Source organism: Corvus brachyrhynchos, unplaced genomic scaffold, assembly GCF_000691975.1.
Source record: "Corvus brachyrhynchos isolate BGI_N302 unplaced genomic scaffold, ASM69197v1 scaffold115, whole genome shotgun sequence".
Taxonomy (NCBI): domain Eukaryota; kingdom Metazoa; phylum Chordata; class Aves; order Passeriformes; family Corvidae; genus Corvus; species Corvus brachyrhynchos.
This window is the reverse complement of record NW_008239553.1, coordinates 23,819,223-23,840,649: the sequence shown is the minus strand read 5'-3', so window position 1 is coordinate 23,840,649 and position 21,427 is coordinate 23,819,223. Positions and strand designations below refer to the sequence as shown.

At 40.6% G+C, this 21,427-nt stretch overlaps 1 protein-coding gene across 12 annotated transcripts in view; it reads right to left on the bottom strand.

Annotated features, from left to right (window-relative positions):
- GPATCH2L (G-patch domain containing 2 like) overlaps positions 1 to 21,427 on the bottom strand; it is a 47,305-nt gene that overhangs the window by 17,211 nt on the left and 8,667 nt on the right. For 5 of the 12 annotated variants that reach the window (XM_017741791.1, XM_017741793.1, XM_008639614.2 and 2 more), the window contains 6 exons: positions 17,667 to 17,843; positions 17,223 to 17,302; positions 15,087 to 15,154; positions 14,124 to 14,178; positions 12,223 to 12,308; positions 2,576 to 2,667 (listed from right to left, as the gene is read on the bottom strand). In XM_017741791.1, coding sequence (XP_017597280.1) covers positions 2,576 to 2,667; positions 12,223 to 12,308; positions 14,124 to 14,178; positions 15,087 to 15,154; positions 17,223 to 17,302; positions 17,667 to 17,843 — 558 coding nt within the window. Of the gene's footprint in view, positions 1 to 153; positions 510 to 2,575; positions 2,668 to 12,222; positions 12,309 to 14,123; positions 14,179 to 14,230; positions 14,271 to 15,086; positions 15,155 to 17,222; positions 17,303 to 17,666; positions 17,844 to 21,427 lie in introns of those variants that run through there. The other 7 variants (XM_008639615.2, XM_017741794.1, XM_017741796.1 and 4 more) reach the window with 5 other exon arrangements.

Below are 21,427 nucleotides of genomic sequence, written 5' to 3'. Positions count from 1 at the left end.
CTGCCACATCTCATCTGCCTTTTATTAGCATCTTCTGATTTCAGCTAAATTCAACTCAAAACTTTCTGTGGATGGTGGGGGGGTGAGGCGACAGGGGAAGATTTGTAGCTGCATGTTTAAGAAAGAAGCTAAATTCATCACAATGACAGGGGATAGTGTTGGCAGAGATTTGAGCTATTTATTCTTTTAGGAAAATCCTATAAAGAATGACACGAGGAAGCCTCTATCTGCAGTCTTGTTCATCACACTGGTGAGGAGTCCGATAACAGATGTATGCAGTAGCGTGATTTAGTGCCGGGAGCTGGCCCCTGATGTGTATTAATACAGCGGCAAAGCGGAACGAGCCCCTCTTCATCACTCATCTCTATAAAAGAGGTGGAATCCGAGATGGCCCGATGTTCGGCAGAGCAAGCCCATTTGTTCTGCTGACTGATGAAGCCAGCTCAGGCTGTGTCCTTCACCTCCACGGGGCACTCAGGTTGCAAAAAAGGAGATCACTGAAGCAGGACCTGGTCAACAAGTGAGACGAGAGCAGTTGGACTCAGCTAAGGAGCTATTTAAAGGTGAAGAAATCCAGCACTCTGTGCCTGCATGACAGGCACGGGCCTGCATTCTGACTTACCTGTGCTTCACCTTTTGCAGAAGTAAAACAACACAAACATAAAAAGCCTCAGAAGTGAAAAAATGAGGCTGCCATGATTCCTCAGGCACACAGGAACCCCAGTCTATGGCATTTATATAGGGGTGAGTAGATGCATGGCAAGGGAGAAAAATCTTTATCTCACCAATATCCAACAAACGTAAGAGTGTCCAATTTAATTCTACATTATTGCAGGGTAATACTACGTATCTTTTTAGGCATTAGTAATTCCATAGCTAAATCCCCTTTGAAAGAAATAATATCAGATTCCAGAAGTTTCCAAGTTACATGTCCAGGTTGTGCTCCAGCTGTAACTAGGAGTCTGTTGTAGAACGTTATTTAGGAGACAGCTTCAGTTACCCAATCATGAAAGTTTCTTTCCACAAGTCATTATTGCAGCAAACCCTGCCCACAGCTGTTCACTTTGCTGAGGATATTTCTAAACAGGAAAGAAGAGATCTTTACCATTTCTGACCATTAAAGATTTTGCAGACCCTGTTTCTTGATGATCAGCACAAGCATGCTGTCTGTACTCTACTAACTACACTCCTTCCTTATTTTCTAATACATAATAATCTTCTCTCCCTCATCCATAACAGGAAAGCTTTCCAAACCCCTGTGCTATTTTCCAGTGCTAAGTTCCACTCCAGATGTACTCTCAACTCTTCAAGAAGTGTTCACTATACAATTTGCCTAATCAGGTAAGTACAACTTAAATAGTATTTTGAAACATGTAGACATAGAAACAGAAGATCTCCTTTTAGAACGTGACCAGCAATGCAGTACAGAATACATGCTGAATAATAAATAAATGGACAGGTAACAGGGGACAGTGAGACATTAGCACTCATACCAAGAAAATCTAGTGCTAAAATTCTGTGGCTACAGATACTAAACCTCTTACTACAGAAGTGTGTTTATCCCAAAATGGAATACTCAAAAGCCAGGAAAGAATAAACTAAATAAATAATCAATAATAGATTAGACTTTTGCTGAACAACAGATTATTAATGTTCTTTTCTCTTCTTTCTTAATACAGAACCTTTCTGACAGTTTATAGTCCAGATCTGTGACCTGGAGAAAAAGCTCAACTTTCTTCCCTACATCATTCTTCTACTGTCTATCTACCAGCCCAAGGAAGAAACACAAACTTCCTCCTATTGATCATCAGTTTCTTTGCTCTTCCCCACTGTTTTCGCATCTCCATTTTTCCCATCATCTTACCCACTACCTTGTTACTGGATTACAAGAACAGCTTTTTAATAAGTAGTAGGAAGAACATGTGTTGATGGATAGTCACAAGACAGGGTAAGGTGAAAGGCCAGAAAGAATCATCCTAAAACCCTCTGTGTTCTCCAGATTAAAGCTCTTTCATATTCTGATGACTAATCAATGACTTTTCAGAAATCCGCCACATGAAAATAGACCAGCATTTTAATGACTACATCCCCATAGCAAGAAAAAGAAAAAAGGAACTATTTTCATCCAGAAGAGTAAGACAACCCCCAAGGAGTAAGTGGTCTCACCCAGTGATGATACAAAAATTGCCAGATTTTTTGCTCTTGCGAAAGTGTCTACAAATACCCTGATAAAGGGCATCAGAGCCACCACCTAATGCGAGCCCAACACTGAAGGAACACACTGTGCATACTGATCAACTCCCTATTACCATGAACTGCATAATTTAGGACAGTGGAAATAACACCTTATGAAGAAGCAGATTACTATTCACTGTACAGTGAAGCACTGTACATCATATTAACTTAACATCACTACATTGCCAAAAATTTGTTCAGTGGGCAGCTTTCGATGCTATGCAAAAACACACAATATGCTCTTTCACACGTTTCATTAGTTTCAAATCAAAGTAACCCTACTTTTGCCTATGGGACTTTGCTCAAAAGGGACATGACTTTAAAAATGCTGGCAGGTTACCTGATGTTGGGCTAGACGTGGAGGCTGCAGCTGGCTTTCGTTTCCTCTTGATGTCCCTTGAACATGGTGGTCCCAGGTGGACATTTGTTTGCCTATGGAGAAATTAAAACAAATTAAACTCTGTTCCAATATCATATTTCTGTAAGACTGACCAGTCACTCCAACTCCTACCTTCCCATCAGCTTCTTAACTAGTAAGCAGCACAAACCAAAAGTTTCTCAGGGAGTTTTGCTCACATTCTTTGTCAATATACATTATGCTCCCCTTTTTTTTTAAGGGCTCACACATAAACTACCCAAGAAGAATAATTTCTTAGCCTTTAAAGGATCTGGTTTTGTATTAATTTCAAGCTAACTCCTTGCATACATAAAGACGTGGTCAAGCAGTGATATGACGTGTCCTACCATTACTTCTATGCAAGAATAACAAATGTCTGCAAGATTGCTCTTTAAATAAACTGTGTGATATTTGCTCCTTGGCCAGAAATTATTTTGCAATCTATTTGGTACTGTAGAGTCATCTTAGAATGTATCTATAATGCCAAATGTCCATACATATTGTTTCCACTACAGTAGTAAGTTCATAAAGTTAGGAATGCAAAACCGTCTCATGCGTTTTCCAAACCATTATTTCTTTATCAAAGTGCTGTGCAAACAGCTAAATCTGACTTATGGCAACCTTGTTACATCTCTAAACTGGCTGAAAGGCATAATCGGTTCTGCAATATGAACTGTTAAGTCTGAAGCCTACTGATGGCCATTTCAGTTTAATCATTTGCCAACTAAGAAGTAATCATTTGCCAATTAAGTAGAAACCTGTATTGTTGGAACTGACTTGAGCTGAGAACTCCTCCAAGTTATATACCTGTAGGAAGCAGAGAAGTTGAATTCAGAAATAACAGTTTCTGCAGCAGACCAGAGAACTTTCTCAAATACTACCCATAATGAATACAAATGCATAATTCAGCAATGACATTGGGTTCAAATCCCTTCTTTGTCCGATATAACAGACTTGCTTTAGCAAGTTCCTTGGTCACTCTTAGCATCAGATCTGATGTGCAAAATGCAGAACTACAGTGCAAATAAAATCAGTTAAAGACAGTGAGAAGCTTACATAGTGTAAAATTTGGAACCATATAACTTTTGATGATTAAGTGCTGAAAAGCTTCTGTGTCTTCAAAGCCTGTTATTTTGATTTTTAAAAAAAAATCCTGAAAGTTTAACAAATGCTTTTATCACGTACTAAAACCTTTTAAATAGAAGAAAAGGAAAAGTTCATGGGTTTTTATTTCCATGACAAAAATCTATTAAAAAACCCAAACCTGTGTATTTACAATATCTATCATTTTAGATGCTGTATTTATGCAAAACCAAATTGTGCCATTATATCTATACAGAACAGTGTAGGAACCACAAAAAAATTCCTGTACTAGTCCAGTCTATAAACTGAATGCTGCTGGGTCTGTCTACTTACCTGTAAAAAAACATGCAACCACAAAAAAAAGGAAATACCTACTGTTCCATCTTCTCAACTACAATTCAGACGTTCTACAAGAAGTCTATAAGATCTGTCCTCTAAATCTGACACTGAAGAACAGTTTCAATAATTTTTAAATGGTGTTAAGTTTCACAGAGAGCCAGTTTTTCAAATCTGGGAACACATATTAATACAACCAGGCAAAAGAAGTCTCCTGAGGGGATAGAGCATACTCTCAGTAAACTCACTAAGACCAAGTGCCGGGTCCTTGACTTTGGCCACAACAACCCCATTCATCACTGCACACTGGGGGAAGAGTGGTTGGAAAGCAGCCCAGAGGAAAAGGGCCTGGCGGTGCTGATCAACAGTGGCTGAATATGAGCCAGTGTGTGCACAGGTGGCCAAGATGGTCAGTGGCATCTTGGCTTGGATCAAGAATATTGTGACCAGCTGAACCTGGGAAGGGATCATCCTCCTGTACTCAGTGAGGCCGCACCTCAAGTCCTATGTTCTGGTTTGAGCCCTTCACTACAAGAACACTGAGGTGCTGGAGAGTGTCCAGAGAAGGGCAGTGGAGCTAGTGAAGGGTCTGGAGCACAAGTCCTATGAGGAGCGGCTGAGGAAGCTGGGTTGTTTAGCCTGGGGGAAAGCAAGCTCAGGGAAGCCCTTATTGCTCTCTACAGCTACCTGAAAGGAAGGTGTAGTCAGGTGGGGGTCGGTCTCTTCTCCCAATCAGCTGGGAAGAGGATGAGAGGACACACTCTCCTGCTATGCAGGGGAGGTTCAGATTGGATATCAAGAGGACTTTGTTCAAGGAAAGGGTTGTCAAACATTGGAATGGACTGCCCAGGGAGATGGGTAGAGAAATGATCCCTGGAGGTGAAAAGCTTTCAAAAATACTGGCACATCTATAGAATGCACATTCAAATCTCATGTTTGTACATTGAAGAGATTCACCTTTAAGTAACTTCGCATATGCTAAAAACTGCTTTTGTACATGACTATAACAGTGGCTATGCAGTGTTTTAACCTAGCTGTAACCATGTATTCTGAAACATCTAAACACACATAGCCTGAGCAAAAGATTGCATTTTTTATTTTGCATCAGTGACACAGATTAGTAACTTTATGACTACATAATTGTATCTAATAATCCAACTAATTTTAAATACTGTAACAATAACAACAAAAATAATTTTAAAATGTTCCCTTGTTAATTTTATGAACTTACACCAACATTAGCCAGCTGATCTTTGGTGGAGAATCACTGTGGACTAGGAAAGAAGTATGCACTATCATTTCCAAGAGACTTTATGCAATTTTCCTCAGTTCACAAATGTTACAGGTAGATTTTGCATAAGAGCTCCTGGCTCTCAGCAACGTACTCAAACATCTACCCTTACCTGATTATTACACAAGGGGTAAAAAAAGAAAAATTAAAACAGAAGAATCTCAAAATCCCTTCTTGAAGTGAAAGTAAAGGCAAATCATACTTCAGCTGAAGACTACTAGCAAGAATACAGTATCTAGTAGCCCTGCCTCTAAGATACAAAGGCTCAGAGGTCATAAATTGTTCTCTGTAACATGTTTTTCATTCAGGTTTATCCCTTATTGATCACCCACACTTCACTTAGTAAATCAGGAACCTATTGATTACTCACTGGCTCTGACTGACCCAGTGGTAAAAGTGTCATTTCAAATGGCTGGTGCACCTTACAAGCACCATAAACCTGCATGCATCTCCAGGTGCTAAGTACCTTGGGAGAGAGAAGAGTAGAAGACTCACTCAGGGATGATAGTCCTCATCAAGGCATGGACAGAAAGGATGTCTGAGGTATAACTTACGAAATATGCACATTTCTGGTAGATATCACACTTTTCAATGCAAATTTCTAATCACTAGCTTACATGCAGGTCTGTATCAGTGAGATAATAGAATTAGTGAATCCCAGTTTAACAGCAGACTCCTATAGACCCCTACAAACACCACCGCCACTAGGAAAATCAAATCATGGATAGGCACAGTACCCAACATAGCAACGGACAGGCTGAACTCTAAAATGTGAAAATATCACTGACAAGTTGCAATGAGGAATTAGTCCTTCTTCCAAAGCTGAATTTTAACAACTCTTCTGAACAGTTAAAAATTACTCTAAAGTAGACTAGAACAGGAAAGGCTGACAGAAAATGCATATTTGTGCATTGCCACAGCCGTCTCTGTGAAGAAGTCTGAGACCAGAACTTTGTGAGATGAAAGATCTGGGCCTAAACTGACAAACTAGAACAGGACTTACACTGTCCTTACTAGGCTTCAATCTCTTCTGCTAGGCCCCTATGCTTTCTTCAATGTTATGGTCATTAAAAAACATGTAAACAAAGTCATAGAATAAACAGTAATGAGGAAATAATTCCCTGGTTTCTTTTGGACTATGACAGGTTGATCACAAGAAAAAAAAACAAAGTTGCAGTGCTTAGTCACAGGTGGATCTGCCAGGCGACCAGAGACTAATGTGAAAACCTAGTTTACAGTCTAGAGATAAATTATAACCTGGGAAGAGAAAAAGGAGAATACACTTAGAGAAACATATCAGGATCCAAAATGTGGCTGTTTCGTTGGCTGCAATATATTCAACTCACACAGCAGTCACTGCCAGGAGTTAGTGAATGAAAAATTACACATGTATAGAAAAAATGGCTTTCAACAATATGAAAAGTCTATTGTGTCTTTTTGACAGTGATAATATTTTTTGTAATCACAAACTAAAGGAATTATTCAGGAAATATGAATTTGTCTTTTGTTTTTAACATAGTACTTATGATTCCCACTTCTGCATGCAGGTCATGCTGGAGAAAAAACAGGCTTTGTTATGCAAAAAGATGAAATTCATGGTAGTCTCTAAGTGTCAGAAGTAATGCTTCCTTTCATTTCTTTTCCACATATTTATTCTATGACTTTATTTACATGTTTTTTAGTGACCAGTAATTGCCTACCCAGGACACCCGTCTCACTTCTACAGTTTGAGATGACTGTGCACTGGAGCTTGCCACTGTTTTACATCTACCACAGGATTTCAACAGAAAATTAAGATTGGCCATACAATCTGTGGGAGACAGCACAGAGCACAAGCAGACACCAGCCCACAAAGAACCTTACTGAACAGCATCAGGCCCCTGAAAACTTCACTATCTGTGAAGTCTAAATTGTAGCATGAAGCCCACTCTTTTAAAATTCAGGATAAAAACCGGCTCCATCTCACAACAAAGGTCTCTGAAAAGGCCATACAGAGCTAAGTGTAATAGTCTGTGGCCTTCTTGGAGGCAGGAGGCACATTGCACACTTGTAGGTGTATGCCTCTCGCTGTAATCTCACACCATGCAGTTTGTCTGCTTACCCTCTTTATTCTAACCCTATCCTTAGAAGAAGCAAAGCACATGGATTATGCAGTGAAAGTGAGAGGCAGTCATTAGTCTATGACTATAAAAACAAGGGATGTTATTATCCTCATGTTAAAGTGAATGTTAATAGAGACTGCCTTTTAACAAAGATACTGCTACTAAAACTCCACACAACCCAGCTGTTGCTGTTGTGATGCTCTATTCAGAGCAAACAAACCAAATGAAAGGCTCTTGCTCTAAGCCCTGAGGTGTTACCTGAGGCTGTTGATGGTGGCTTCACAAAATTAATAGTAAAAGCAGAATTCTTTCTCCTCTTTGACTACAGAGCCAGCTGGGCACCAGTCTAATCTGCACATAACGTGTAAATCAATACAAGTTGCTCATCCTATCTGCACGCAAAGCTCCCACACGCACAAGCAGTTCTTGTTATCACATCCCAGTGTAGATATTCCCGATGCACAGCAGTCTCCTATGCCCTGCAGAGCCTCACAGGAAGGCTTCTAGAGCACATTTTCAGATTCCAAAATTACTAATAGGTCAGCTCACTTCTTAAATCATCCAAATCTCATAGGTCTTCAACAGCAGCAGTCTGTTCCCAGCAAACATTATAATGATGTGGCAATTCCATTCCTAAAAGTCTGCATGCGGCAAATGCAAGTGAACACATTTTCTTCTTGTTTTCTATGTAAGCACTCTAAGTAGAGATGAGGTGATCCTATATATTATACTCCCTATTTTCACACTCAATCACACTGTAACTATGCCAGAAAGACTCCTATTTGCCAGATCTGCTGACTACACAGATTTGAAATAGCAAGTAAAAAAATTCTGAAGCCAAGGGGAATTTATTTTTCACTCTAGAGAATTAGGATTCATCAAAATGGGAACATCAGGCCTCAGTCAACTGCATGTGACACTAAGTTGATAGCTGCTGTTCATTGCATGCCTGTCAGAAGAATTCAGTTATATTCCCAACTGGAATATTAGCCAGGCTTTAGCAAAGGAAGACATGAAAGTGTTCCAGCTAAAGGGAAAAGAGTTAAAAAAAAATAGGAAGACAGATGTCTAAAGCAGTTGACAGCAGGCATTTTCACATAAAGAATATTCCAGGACAATAAAGATGTGTGGATAAGTTGCATAGAATGAACTGGATACTGTCCTGATCAAGCAGGAAAGTATGAAATTGTGGACATCTACTCCTTCGGCTGCCTCAGAAAAGGCCTGACATTGCAGGCAGTCTCTGGATTTCCACATGCTTGGGTAAGAGGCAGAAATACTAGGATCTCTGTGCACAGACACAGAAGTGACAGAACAAGATTTATTTTCACGAGCATATTTCTAGAGATGGAGTTGGAATTTGAGACATTCAAGTCTGTTCAATTTAACAGCACCATCAAATCCAAGGTACGGGGCAACTGGCAGTAAATGAAGAGAAGAAGATCACTCACCCCTCTACATCTTTATCCCATGTTCCAGACAAGATGACAGACTTGCTTCTAAATCAGATTAAACTCTAGATTTACAGTTAGTATTAACAGAGTACATGCAAAGCAATATTCTTTATTTGTGCTGTTCAAAAGCCTAATACAATTCTTCAAGTCTCCACCTTCAACATCTACCTGCCATTTGAGGTCCACTTTTCCTGTGACCTCCAGTGGGAACATTTAATTGCTTTTCTTCACCCATAATCCTATTTTCAAGGCTAGGCAAGTAATAAATGGCATTAGGGACAATTTATCTTCTACCTTCCTCTCTTATTCTGCCTGCTATTCAAATTAAAGGGAACATTGGTTCTAGGCTCTTCTGAAACTTTTACCCTGCCTCAAGGGAATAACATTCCATCAACCAACAACCTACAACATCTTCTCACCAACAGAATATTGAATAACCAAAATCTAATAAGATATTCAACTTCAGCCTATACAAAATCCTCTTAAGTAGAAGGAGTTCAACAACAAAATTCTGTTCAGACCACTCCGCCCAGAGAGGCAAATAGGCAGAGGGGAAAGAGGGAAGGATCCCTTGAGCTGCCCATGCAAGTCTCTACTTGCTTGCTTTTAGCAGTCTGCATCATGAAATCGAAACCTTAACAGACAAGACATGATTAGCAAACGCTTTGTGCTCTTAAAGGAGAGTAATTATAGGCATGTGAAAAAAGAAGAGATCCCTGAGGTACTCTTCCTTGCATGCCTCCCGAGAGGCAGCAGGGCCATTAAAAATTCCATGATGAAGAGGAAAAACAGTCTGGGAACAGCCAGGAGGCAATACAGCAAATTAATACACCAGCCATCCCTTGGGAGGACTGCAAGAAAGCAGAAAACTCTCCTTGGTTCACAAAATAAAATTATACCACTAATGATAACAATCACCACACACACAAAACTGCTTCTAATGACGGGTGTGAAATTCCCAGTGCTGTGCATACACTTTGAATGAAAGCTCTTCTCATCACAGACATAAATCAAGAAAGGTAGTGTACGATTTATACAGACTTTCAAATAAGACTTCCTAAGGAACCTTCCACATAGGCTTGTCAGTGTCAAAGAGGCGGTTCTTTCTCAACCCTCAGATGCGCTAAGTATTCTGGCCTTCAGCTCTGTCTTAACAAAAGTACTGGGTTACCAGTCTTCCAGATGAACTGCACCAAAATCTACCACTGAGACTAAGAAAACAGTTCCACAGCAGAGAAAAGACTCCACTTGGTAACTATACTCCACTGGACACACTCAGTGATAGCAGAAACTAAGCAGAGAAAGGCGGTTTTGCGTGGCACAGCAGGCATCAGGTTGAAGAAACTGGATGGCCACAATATCAAGACCACTTCTTTTCTATTATGTTTCATATTATTTCAGAGGATTTGCTTCCCACACACACACACATCCCATTCTGGCAAATTTCTGAGTTGAATTTCTTCAGGATGAGGTGCAAGCTGTTAGAAGCTTCCTAAAGCACAAACTACTGAAACTGATTCCATACATGGCAAAAGCAGGAGATGTTAACTGGGGCAATAGCTTATCTGAGCTTACAGAGATCACCTGAACGTCCTGTAAGAAAATGGACTACTAACTAGTATGCCTGATACGTAAAAGCTAAAGAACAACTACTATCAAGAAAATGTTTCTCTGAAGGAACAATTTCCTTCTGTGCCCTTAGCAACATCTTTACATAAAGCAAGCTCCTTGTACCAGAGTTCAACCCTTGCCACATACATGGGGTTACAAAACACATTCATTCTTTTCATATTTCTTTCTCCTATAAAGGTTCTTGAGCACATTTCACACTAAAATAGGAACTATTTTCTCAAACTCCAGGCAACAACTGCATCTGGGATGGTACAATTTCTCTGTCAACTCAGTAAAAATTCATCAGTGATTACATTTGTCAAGACACCAGTCACCTGTTCATTAGAGGAGGGAACCAAACATATATACTAACTGGTTAGATTGTACCCAGAAAAACCTAGCAAACACAATCTCTCCAGGTTTAGAAATCCCTTGCAGAGAGCTTGGCCTTGGAAAGGGCCTTCACTGACCATCATAAAGGTAGAGATTTTGCCCAGTTTGAATTTGTGAGCAGGATTTGTCCAGCCCACCTTCCTGGAAGACAAACTTCTATAAAGCACCAAGAAAAACACTAGAGGCACAAGTACGGTTATCCTGGCTGAAACTGAAGAGACCATTCGATCTTTTTGCTTCAGAGGCAGAAAACATCCCCAGAGTGGGGCAAAAGCACAGAAAGGAATCAATTTGCTGATGCAAATCTTCTGAATTCTTTTTATGCTCATCCAGTTGAACATTTAAGAGCTGATTTCTTCCTCCCTCCCCTTTTCCAGCTTTAACATGCTGGCTACAGCAGCATGAGGTCATGGTGCGACATCGCAAAATTCCCTGCAGAAGCCAGTGCGAAGAGGGGCTTTGCTGGGTGGGTGCCAAGCTTCCGTTCAGACACATACAACCTTAGTACATTTTTCATGCTCTATTTGCTAATTAACAAGGGAAAGAAAGCCATGAAGCTGAAAGTCCAGACATTTCTTTCAGATTGGGTCCCTGGTACAAGCACATAAGCAGAATTGTGTCCAAAGCAAGGCTTTGTCTACTTGCACAAGGAAAGAGCTCAAGGGCACCTCACCTTTAGATAGTCACCTGCAGCACAGAAACAGGAGTCACCTCTAAGGCCAACACTTGAATTTAATTTAGGATTAGTCAGCAGAAGGTGCCTGAATAGTATATTAACCCAAACTATGCAGACTCAAATGTACCCAACATCTGGCCAGACCAGATCTAAATTTCACCTATTGCTATAGAGGGATAGCAAGCCATTGCAGGTCACCTCAGGTGAGTTCTTAATCTGCTCAAAGGGTCTATTTTAGACACCTAGGATACCAAAATGCTTCAACATGTCACCCACATGAGTTTGTCAGCACTTTCCCTCTCATCTTGTTCCAATTTTAATAGTGGGCAATGATACTATGTCCATTTGGACCCATAAAACAGACTTGCAGCAACTCATTGCACATTTCAGAACAGACTGCAGTTATTTCTAAAGGAACAGCTCTGCCTGTCATACACTGTTTCATATACTGTAAGTCCTCAGTTTATTGTCACTCTCAAATAAACTGCGTTGCTGCGTTTTATGCTAAGTTTGAACACGGGCTTCCCAGAGAACAGCGTGTTAACCTACAGGTCCATGAGTACTGTTCAGATCGCACAGTACTACTGAAGATATCCAGGAGAGGGAAGTGAGACAACCCCAACAGAGCAAAGCAAGGGAGTTACCTGGCAGTGCAGCGTGCTGGTGAGCATCTTCGGTGGGAAGCATCAGCAAGCACATCCAGAGAGTACAGAGGAGATAATGGATTGAACTGGAAAGTCAAGAGATTTTATTTAAGCAAAGCATTAAAAGAAATAGTGTCCAGATAAAGCTCCTCAGATCTATTTTTTAGCTGTTCATACAGTATAAGGAGACCTTCCTGGCACCTCAAGGGTTGAGACTAGATGAGGACAGACTCTCACTTTGTAGAGAAAAAAGTCACTGTTATGAATTGTGCAAGCACAGAACTTTCCACAGAGCAGCTCCCATATTCCCAAAGGTTGTGTATATCACTGAAACAGCCCTCTAGAAGATTCAGATCCCCCAGGTTAAGTTCACAATGAGCTCCCAATTCATTCCACGGCAAGTGAGTTGCTCCTTCCACTCCCAACCAACCTCACAAACTGTCTTTGCAAACTGCTTAAAACAAATTTTTGAAACAATGCATGGTCAGGCTAATCTAAGATCCTCTGTTAGACATACACTAGACAAATCCTGAGGGCATCAAACCTGCACAAGACGGCTTGCTGTAGAAAATGCAGTGGTCGGGATTTTTAATGGTCAGGACAGAAATGGAATAATCTGGTCAATCAATGCATGGAACAAACTTTGCTCAATATATAAGTAGAAGCTTTAGACTGGTAGTCTCTCTGGGGCACCTCCTTTATACTTCCATTCGGCATTTTGTCTTTATTTATAATTCACACCTCAAGCAGGAAATGACTTTCTCTATGCTTTGCAGAGTGCTACACCAACCTCCAGAACACTTTTCTTGTATTACTAGGACTACTGATGCATTTTTAAATAAGGACAAAGGAACAATCCACACCTGTAGCATGACTCATCATACAAGCTATCTGCAACTTCAGAACTCAGTACTAGCCCTTTACCCTCCATCTTTCTGAGAAAGAAGATGCACCACAAAGCTGCTGCTATCAGGGAGCTCCTCCTTAAGTGAGACTGCTCATTTACTGTCAGTGAAGTAACACTGCAACTGCACAGTAGGGAGAATCACCAGGAACCCTCTGTTACTAGAATGGCTGATTCAAGCCCATTTAAGAAAAACAAAAGTTACTTACTTTGGGTCATTTTAAAGCTTATGTAGTTACTCTTATCTTTAGCAATATAAAAGCAATCTTAAAATGTTCTCGTTAATGGAAAATACACAATTGCACAAAGGCTTGAAAATTAATTCTTGCCATACACATATTTTTAGTCACCTGAAAGGTAAAACAAATTTCAGTCCTACTGCTCACCAACCATAAAACAACTCCCATAGGAATATAAAGGAGTGTGTATGGCCAGGAACACTGTTACAACATGACTGCTCAAATGGAAGATTGTTGTTTTTTGCTCTTTGCTACTAAGAACCTGAGCTTTTATATCTTAAGTAAAAAAACCCTCTAACACTGAAGCTAAGAAAGACTTACTGGAGAATATAAAAATGCACACGCAAGAATTTCAGTTACAAGAATGCCTATTTCTCCTGCTTATCACCCCTTACATTGTCCTGTTACAGCTGCTATTTAACTACAGCATTTAAACTCACCAGTTTTTCCCTTCTCTGTGGATGTGACTATCAGGTAGAAGCCTGAGCCAAACAAGGCAAAACAAAGCATTTAAAAAAAGAAAAATGTTCCAATTCTTATGGAATTTTGAGAGGCCAAAGCTCCTTCTGTCAAGAGGTATTTTCCCTCACATTCACTGTCACAAAAGAAGGCCTACACTAACCTGAAACAGGGAGATAAATAAAAGGATTTCCTGAGATATTCAGTTTAAATAGACAATACAATGCCTGAGAAATGGGTTGTGTTCAAAGCCCAGAAGACATCAGGTAACAAAATGAGAAGGGACAGGACTGCCTTACCTCATGTGCACAGGCCACAGTGTGTGGGAAATCAGAAGCCAGCATTGGGCTCTTTCTAGAGAGAAGGAAACCAAGAAAATAAAAAAGGAAGAGCAGAGTCACCTTACCTGGTTGCGATCTCTCTTCCCCATGGATGGTAACCAAAAACTGGAAGGAGGCAGAGTCGAAAGGACAGGTGGGAGCAATGCCAAGGAAGGAACATGGGGGGAAAAAAAAGGAGGGTTGGGGGTAAGAAGATAAGGGGAAGGGAAGAACAAAGATAGAGGGAGAAGGAAAAAGATTAAACATCATCAGGAGTCATATTAAAAACAACAAATTTCAGATCCAAAGAAGAAAATAAGGTATCAACAGCTGGTGAAGGCTGGTCCCACTGTGCTACAGTCAAGATGTGCGATCCTTACCTACCCATTCCCCCGAACAGCATTAGGGAGATGCCAAAGGATAGGCACCATGACTATTTCCAGCGCTGACTACAATTTAAATACACTAACTGGGGAAAGAGACAGAACATCAAGGAAAGAAAAAGTAATTTCACAGCTTCCTTGTCAGCATCATTTCTGCAGTCTAGGTATGCACCCATAGTGTGGCTCCACAAAGCAGCATTTTTAAAAATGAACGTATGGGGCTCAGTCCTCTCTTAATGTCCAAAAGATCTGCAGTTACTGCAATGGCACATTATAAGGGAGAAGGAAAGAAAAAGCTGACTGCAAAAAAAAAGGGGCATATGAGTAGTGTCCACACACTGGGGCAGCCTTATATAAACATACATATAAAACAAAGGGGAAGTCAGCAATTTTGAGTAAGAAAACAGAGAAGCCATCAGTAGAATCCTGTATCCCATTCCACAGGTTATGCTTAAGTGTCCACCCAGCTTTTCGTGTCCTTCAGCCCCAGAATGGAAGAGGACCCTATAGTTCTTCCTCCCCTCCCAGAGTTCTATACAACAGTTGTTAAGGGCCTTACTCTTTCTGGCGCGGATCACTAACAATATGACCTAGCCTCTCGGTGCCCAGAGTGCTCATGGAGGTCTCCTGAAACACAAAGACAGGTAAAAGGTTGCAAACTCTCACACAGTGAGCAGAGAATAGCTTGCTGCTGCCAGTAAGAACAAATCTTACTCCCCTGGGTCACATCCTTTCCTTACCAGCTCACTCTCAGCTAAACATGTTCACTCCTTCCTTTTAGAACTTCACCTGAGATGATTTAACTAATAAGAATGGCAGAAAATAATTCAATTTTATTTATGAGGTTTGGTTTTTATTTTTAGTTATGATAATTGCTTACAGAGGAATACGCCAGGGACTGGACTAGTACAAAGTATGCAGCACAAGGATGCATGAGAGCCCAGGAAAAGGCTACGAAGTGCTTCTTTCCACGTTACTGGGGTCAGTCGGCCAGAAACCAGCTAAGATAGGACACTACACTGTTCCAATAACAGTGGGGATTCACCAACCACCAATGAATAAAATAAGGAGTGAAAGCATGATGCTTTTGTCCTTTCTGAAAGCAGCAATTCAGCAGCAGAACCTCTAGCAACTCAAGAAAAGGTAGGTCCTAGGAGAAAGGACTTGCTCTGGGAGCAGGTTACTTCCTGCAAGACACCGCCCTGTGTATGTGCTTGATGCTGGCATACACACACACACAGCCTGAAGCACCAGTTGTTCACATCTGCATAGCAACTGCCTCCAAGAAAGAAGTATACTTTTCAGCAAGGGGCTGAAGATGAGGGCAAAAGTCTTTCACAGGTAAGGTTCTTTTGTGCCAGGTACATGGGCCAAAAACACTCAAAGTTTGGGGGCAGTTGTAGCAGCAGGGGTGAAAGATGGGCTATTTGTTACAGCAGGAAAATTATTAACTTAAAGTGCCATAATGTTTAAATTTACGGTTTATTACTGTGTAAATTACAAGCCGTACTTTTGGTAATTAGCAGCTCGCTAGCGGGGAGCTCTGAATGAAACTCATTATTTATGATTACAATTTCGAGAGAGATGGGGAAGGGGGAGCAGTGACCTCCGCTGCAAATGACAAAGATCCCTTTAAGGTGATGAAGATGAATTAAACAAGTAAATATTATCCTTCTCATTTGGATCATTAGAGGTGTGCCGCCAGGCCCAGTCACTTGCAGGTGGCCTGAGGAACCCTTCCTAAAGTCAGTTTCTTGCCAGCTGAGGATTCATATTTTGAATGCCGGTTACAATTAAGCAAGGTGAGTGGAAGAAAGAAGGGGCAAACAAAGATCTTTCGAGTATGACTGAACAGAAGGCAGCTGTCGCACTCCTCTGGACTCCAGGCCCCTCTAAGACACCTTGTTAGCAGACTATAGCCAGCCAGCTCAGAACTTATGCCAATGTTTTCAAAAGCACAGAGCACATCATAACAAAAAAAAAGCCAAGCACAGCCACCACCTTCCTTCTCAAAATCATCTTTTACAACAAACAGCAGCACTCATCACTCCATGATGCAGACCCAACCAGGTGTATCCCTCACTTTTAGACAGACATCTGCAAAGTAATGTTTGTTCTTTTAGAAAAAGGACTGATATTTTGTTTGGTGTTTGCCCTACATGTAATAAAACTAGTCCATGGTTTTTGTCAGCTTCGTCTGCATTTACTGCATATACCTTTTTATTCTCCTGTCTTCCCACTAAAAATGCAACTGCTAAAACCACCTTCCTTTGCTGCCATTCATATCAGTCTTCTTCCCCATATAAAATTTGGCCTTCCTTCACCTTTGAGCCACCTCTCTGCCCTTGTAGCCTCAGATGAGCATGCATAAGTCTCATGCCATCACCATTTTCCTCTACATTCTGTCTAAATCTTCTTGATATTTATGCTCCCTGTCATTCTTCTTCAGGCCTCCTTTCATACTGCTTTTAGCGCTGATCAGCTGTCTTTGCCACTCCAAACATGCCTTAAAATCCACTTAGTCTCTCAATCATCTTCTGACAGTCAAAGCAGTTAAACAAATCAAACAATACATGAAACAAAAAATATACAGGACCACTTTCCACAGAAAACAATTTACATGGTATCTTAGAATAGTACTTCAGGACTGATCAGAATCTCAAATACAAAATTACCATCTTCCAAAAGGGCATACCTTGCCAACCAGCCTCCTCCGACCTTTACGGAGACAACGGGCAGCAGCTCCTGGAAGGCGATTCAGGCGAGCATGAAATCCTGAAAATCAAATGCAGAAAAACTGAGCAATGAACACAGAAGATTCTTCCTAACAAAACCATCAGGAAAACCCCTTAGTTCAGTAATCAAATCAGATCCTCAGTCTCTTTGTTTTTCAGTCTCGAAGATGTAGATACGCCAATTTTTTCACAAATCAAATAAAATCCTTAGTTTTAGAAAAAGGAAGACTGCCAGCAGGCAGCTGGTATGACTATTTCAGTAAACTCTCCAATAGTGCAGCTTTTTCTTAACTGGATCTTAAAAAAACAAAACAGATCACCAATACCAATTTAAATGCAACACCTACAAACAGAATCTACCCTTGCCATCACATCAAAAGTTCTCAAACACATATGGACCTCACCTCTCTGAGCCGGCCGTGAGGGCAAAAGGAAGGTGGAAACAGAGAGCTTGTCCAGGCCTGAGTCAATCCTCTCCACTTCAGATCGGTGATCAGCTCCCCACTTGGGAAGAAGGTTGGGGACAGTGAATCCTGGAACACATTCTCCTTCATAAAACCAATCACTTTGCTCATCATCTCCTAAAGAAACAGGATGGAATTAGCCACAAATAACATCACTGTCTCCTCTGACAGCCCCTCAAAATACAAGTAGGCATATCTGAATGTGAAACAGCTGAAGTCTCATTAGGAATTCCTTCTTGAAGAGCCGTATATTTGTATTCTGTTTCAATGATCCTCTGTAACTATGGGGCCTCACTAAATGCTTTAAACTATCCAACTCATCAGTCTACAGAATTTCCCTGTAGAACAAAGACTCTTTATAGACCTGCCTAGGGCAGGTTTAGCACTCTGTTGCTACTGCATCTCATCAACCTTAGTTCAGTGTTGTGTGATGTCTTATGCAGAACTCTTTCTCTGAAGTAATTACTGTGACACCAGTAGAGGCCAACCATTTGGCACATGTTATAGGCTGTCACAGGAGAGACTTCACAAGAGGGGAAGACCAGGCTCACAGAGTAAGCAAAAGAAACATACTGATGAGAAAGACCCCTAGTCTCCTAAGACAGCAGCTAAGACAAAAACACATAACTATGAGAAACGGTCACTGGGTGACCATGCTGTGAGTTGCTCTCAATGAAAATTTCTTAGAATCTCTCAGAACTACAAATGCTCTGCAAAACGAAAGCAGCAGCAACAGAAGTCATGACCAAAGTCTCCATGGAGCTGGGTCACTGCAGTTAATGCAGTTACAGTCTAAAACTGAACTGCATCAGACACTGTTCATAGTAAATCTGTCTGGCCAGAAATTCCCTGAGAGCAGTAGCACATGAGCAGTATATGAAAAAAAAGCAGGAGGAGGGCAAGGAACCTGACACACATAGCATTTCTGTGGCCCAACTCACAAACAGTCCCATGTAATTGCAAGGTTCTTCATCTTGCCTTAAAAAACTAACACACCTACCCTAGGGAAAACTCTCATTTGCCTACCATTAAGCCTTAACTCAAGCATCCCCACTTACTCTTCTTTCCTCACTGAGTTACATTATTCCTGACCAAAGTCCATTATGCCTACCCACACACCTTGCTGGGGAAAAAAAAAGAAAAAAAATGGTACAAGAAAGCAAAAACTCATCTAGTGAGAATGCTGCAATCTTGCACATAACTGAAGGAGCAACACATAAAACCAGCTCCAATCAGCAACAGGTAGGACAGCCAGAACACTTTATCCCAAAGCTCTGACATTGTTTTTTTCTGTCATGTATCAAGTTAACCTAACAGTTACATCTTAAAATATAAACATCCCATCTCCACTTCATAGTAAATTAAAAGTAAGTAATGTTGGATAGTTCTTCTAAGAGATCATAATTTGTGCAAAATTACTCCTAGAAATTTGGGTCTATGAGCATAGTGCCCTGTCATACCTCAAATCACTATTTTCACAAGACGAACTTTAACAATCAGCATCATACGCTAACACTCCATTAATTTTCACTGTGAGAGATCCCAATGCATGTAACAAATATAAAACCAAATAAACCCCACCTTACAATCAAATTATGAACTAGGATCATTCTCTGCTCACAGAAGTGTGCTGGTATGTGCAATTGCAAAGATGATTTATTTAATTAGCAACAGCAAAAATATTACATGATGTAATCTCAAAAGAAGAAGGGAAAAAAACTACATTTATTTAAGAATGCTGCCATCTTAAATTTCCCATTATTCAGCTTGGAATTGTGCTGGAAAACTATTTCTAAGGTGATGATCTGTGACAAAAAAAAAAATTGTGTTCTCTCTGTCTCACTGACACAGAGTTGTTTTTTTATTTACTTTATGACTAGGAATTGTCAAGATAGAAAAAAGGGAAAAGGAGATATTTTTTATTTAGTCTGAAAGTGCAACAATATTTTTAACCCTTTTAACATAACTGTAAGCTAAAACATCTTGGCCAGAAAGTTATCACAGTATAAACTGAACAGGGAGAGACCTGACAACGAGGATGTCAAACCTTTTCTAGTACCTAGACAGGGAAGGCTGTAATTGGACTTCATTAATTTATCTAAGTCATATTTCTACATGTTCCTGTATATTGAGCATCCTACTTCTAGTTGCAGCCAAAAATTAATGTCTAAAACAGGGTATAAAATCAGGGCAAGTATATAGGGCAAGCATACAGACAAGTATATATATATACACTACACAGTCTCCATCAATCTTGTGTCAGGTGATGAAGTAAAACACTTCAGTCACCACTCTGCTTCATCATCTGATATACAAGTGCTCGCTAATTTCAGCTCCCTGTGAACAGTCATCAGTAAAAAGAGAGGGCAAAAGATTCTACTTTTCTGTTGCCTTTGAAGAATTGGAGTCTGGAAACAGTTACTTTTCAGCAAAGGTCAAAGCTGATATTTGAAATCCCTACTCTTAAGGAAAGTATTATACTCACCTAAGATCACAACAGATTGGTCCTACAGCCTAAAATATTATCAGAAAACACATAAGCATGTTTGCTATCATCGTGTTGCCTCACACAGGTACCTGGGCCAGTAACAAGCTGGTGGAAGCAGCATTTATTATTGAGCTACTGATGCTACTTCCTTTAGCACTCACATTCCCAGAAGAGAGCTCATCCAAATGTTAGCTTGTGAAATGTGACAGAATCAGAGTGCACAAAATTGCAGGTCTCCAGGGTCACATTCCACATGCTCCAAATGTAATAGTCCTCAGTGCCTATGTGCCTCCTAGAACCCATTTCACACTTACTTCTGCCATATCCCCCATCAACTGGACACTGTTCTGTTGGTTGATAAATAAAACCAGATTGCACTTCACACTCAAAACTCCTAAGAAACCACTTCTTCAACAGACATTGAAAATACCATGATCAATTAATGCACACACGAGCAAGGGAGGAACACATATTTAAAGACATAAAACCTATCATGTATTACCATCATCTTCCTAGCACAGTCTATTAGGTGACTTTTCAGTATTAAGTAACTTTTTTCCCCATCTTCTCTTCCTGCCCATAGAGAAAACAAGTAGCAGATTCAGGCACTAATGGTATGTAGGCAACACCTAAAACACCTCTAGAAACAAATCATAAGCTGTGCTTTTTCCTTATGAAGAGCTCTCAAATTCCTCTTGTATGTCTGTGCCTTTCCACAGTAATAGCTTCTTATCAGGAAAAGTGTAGTGTTATGAAAATCATACATTTGTAGCCCTCATCTCATTTCTTAACTTCTAGCCACTCCCTGCCACTGGTTTTTCTCGCACACTTCCCTCTCTGTGCTCTTGCATGTCAAAGAAATGTAGATCTTCTTTGCATTTGTAAAGAAAGTAAGAAACTCCCCAGCAGCACATGAGGAAAATCACAGGACACTTGTGTCATAGGTTAGCAAGCATAGTCCCGGAAGGGACGTCCTTGCTAAGGGGTGCTTACAGTTTCCTCTGGGAACTGATAGAACCTATCAGCTGGCCAGTTTGAATATGGACAATTCTCTAAGCCACTTAAAGTTGTGACCACCTCTGTGATCCACATTTAAGAATAGGCAAACTCCCCCTCCAAGCTCTCTCTCGTTTCCGGCGCTGGGACAGGTGGCTGCAGGCCCCGAGCAGGGCCCAGTGGGCCCGGCCAGGCCCTGCTTGGGCCGGTCCGGGCC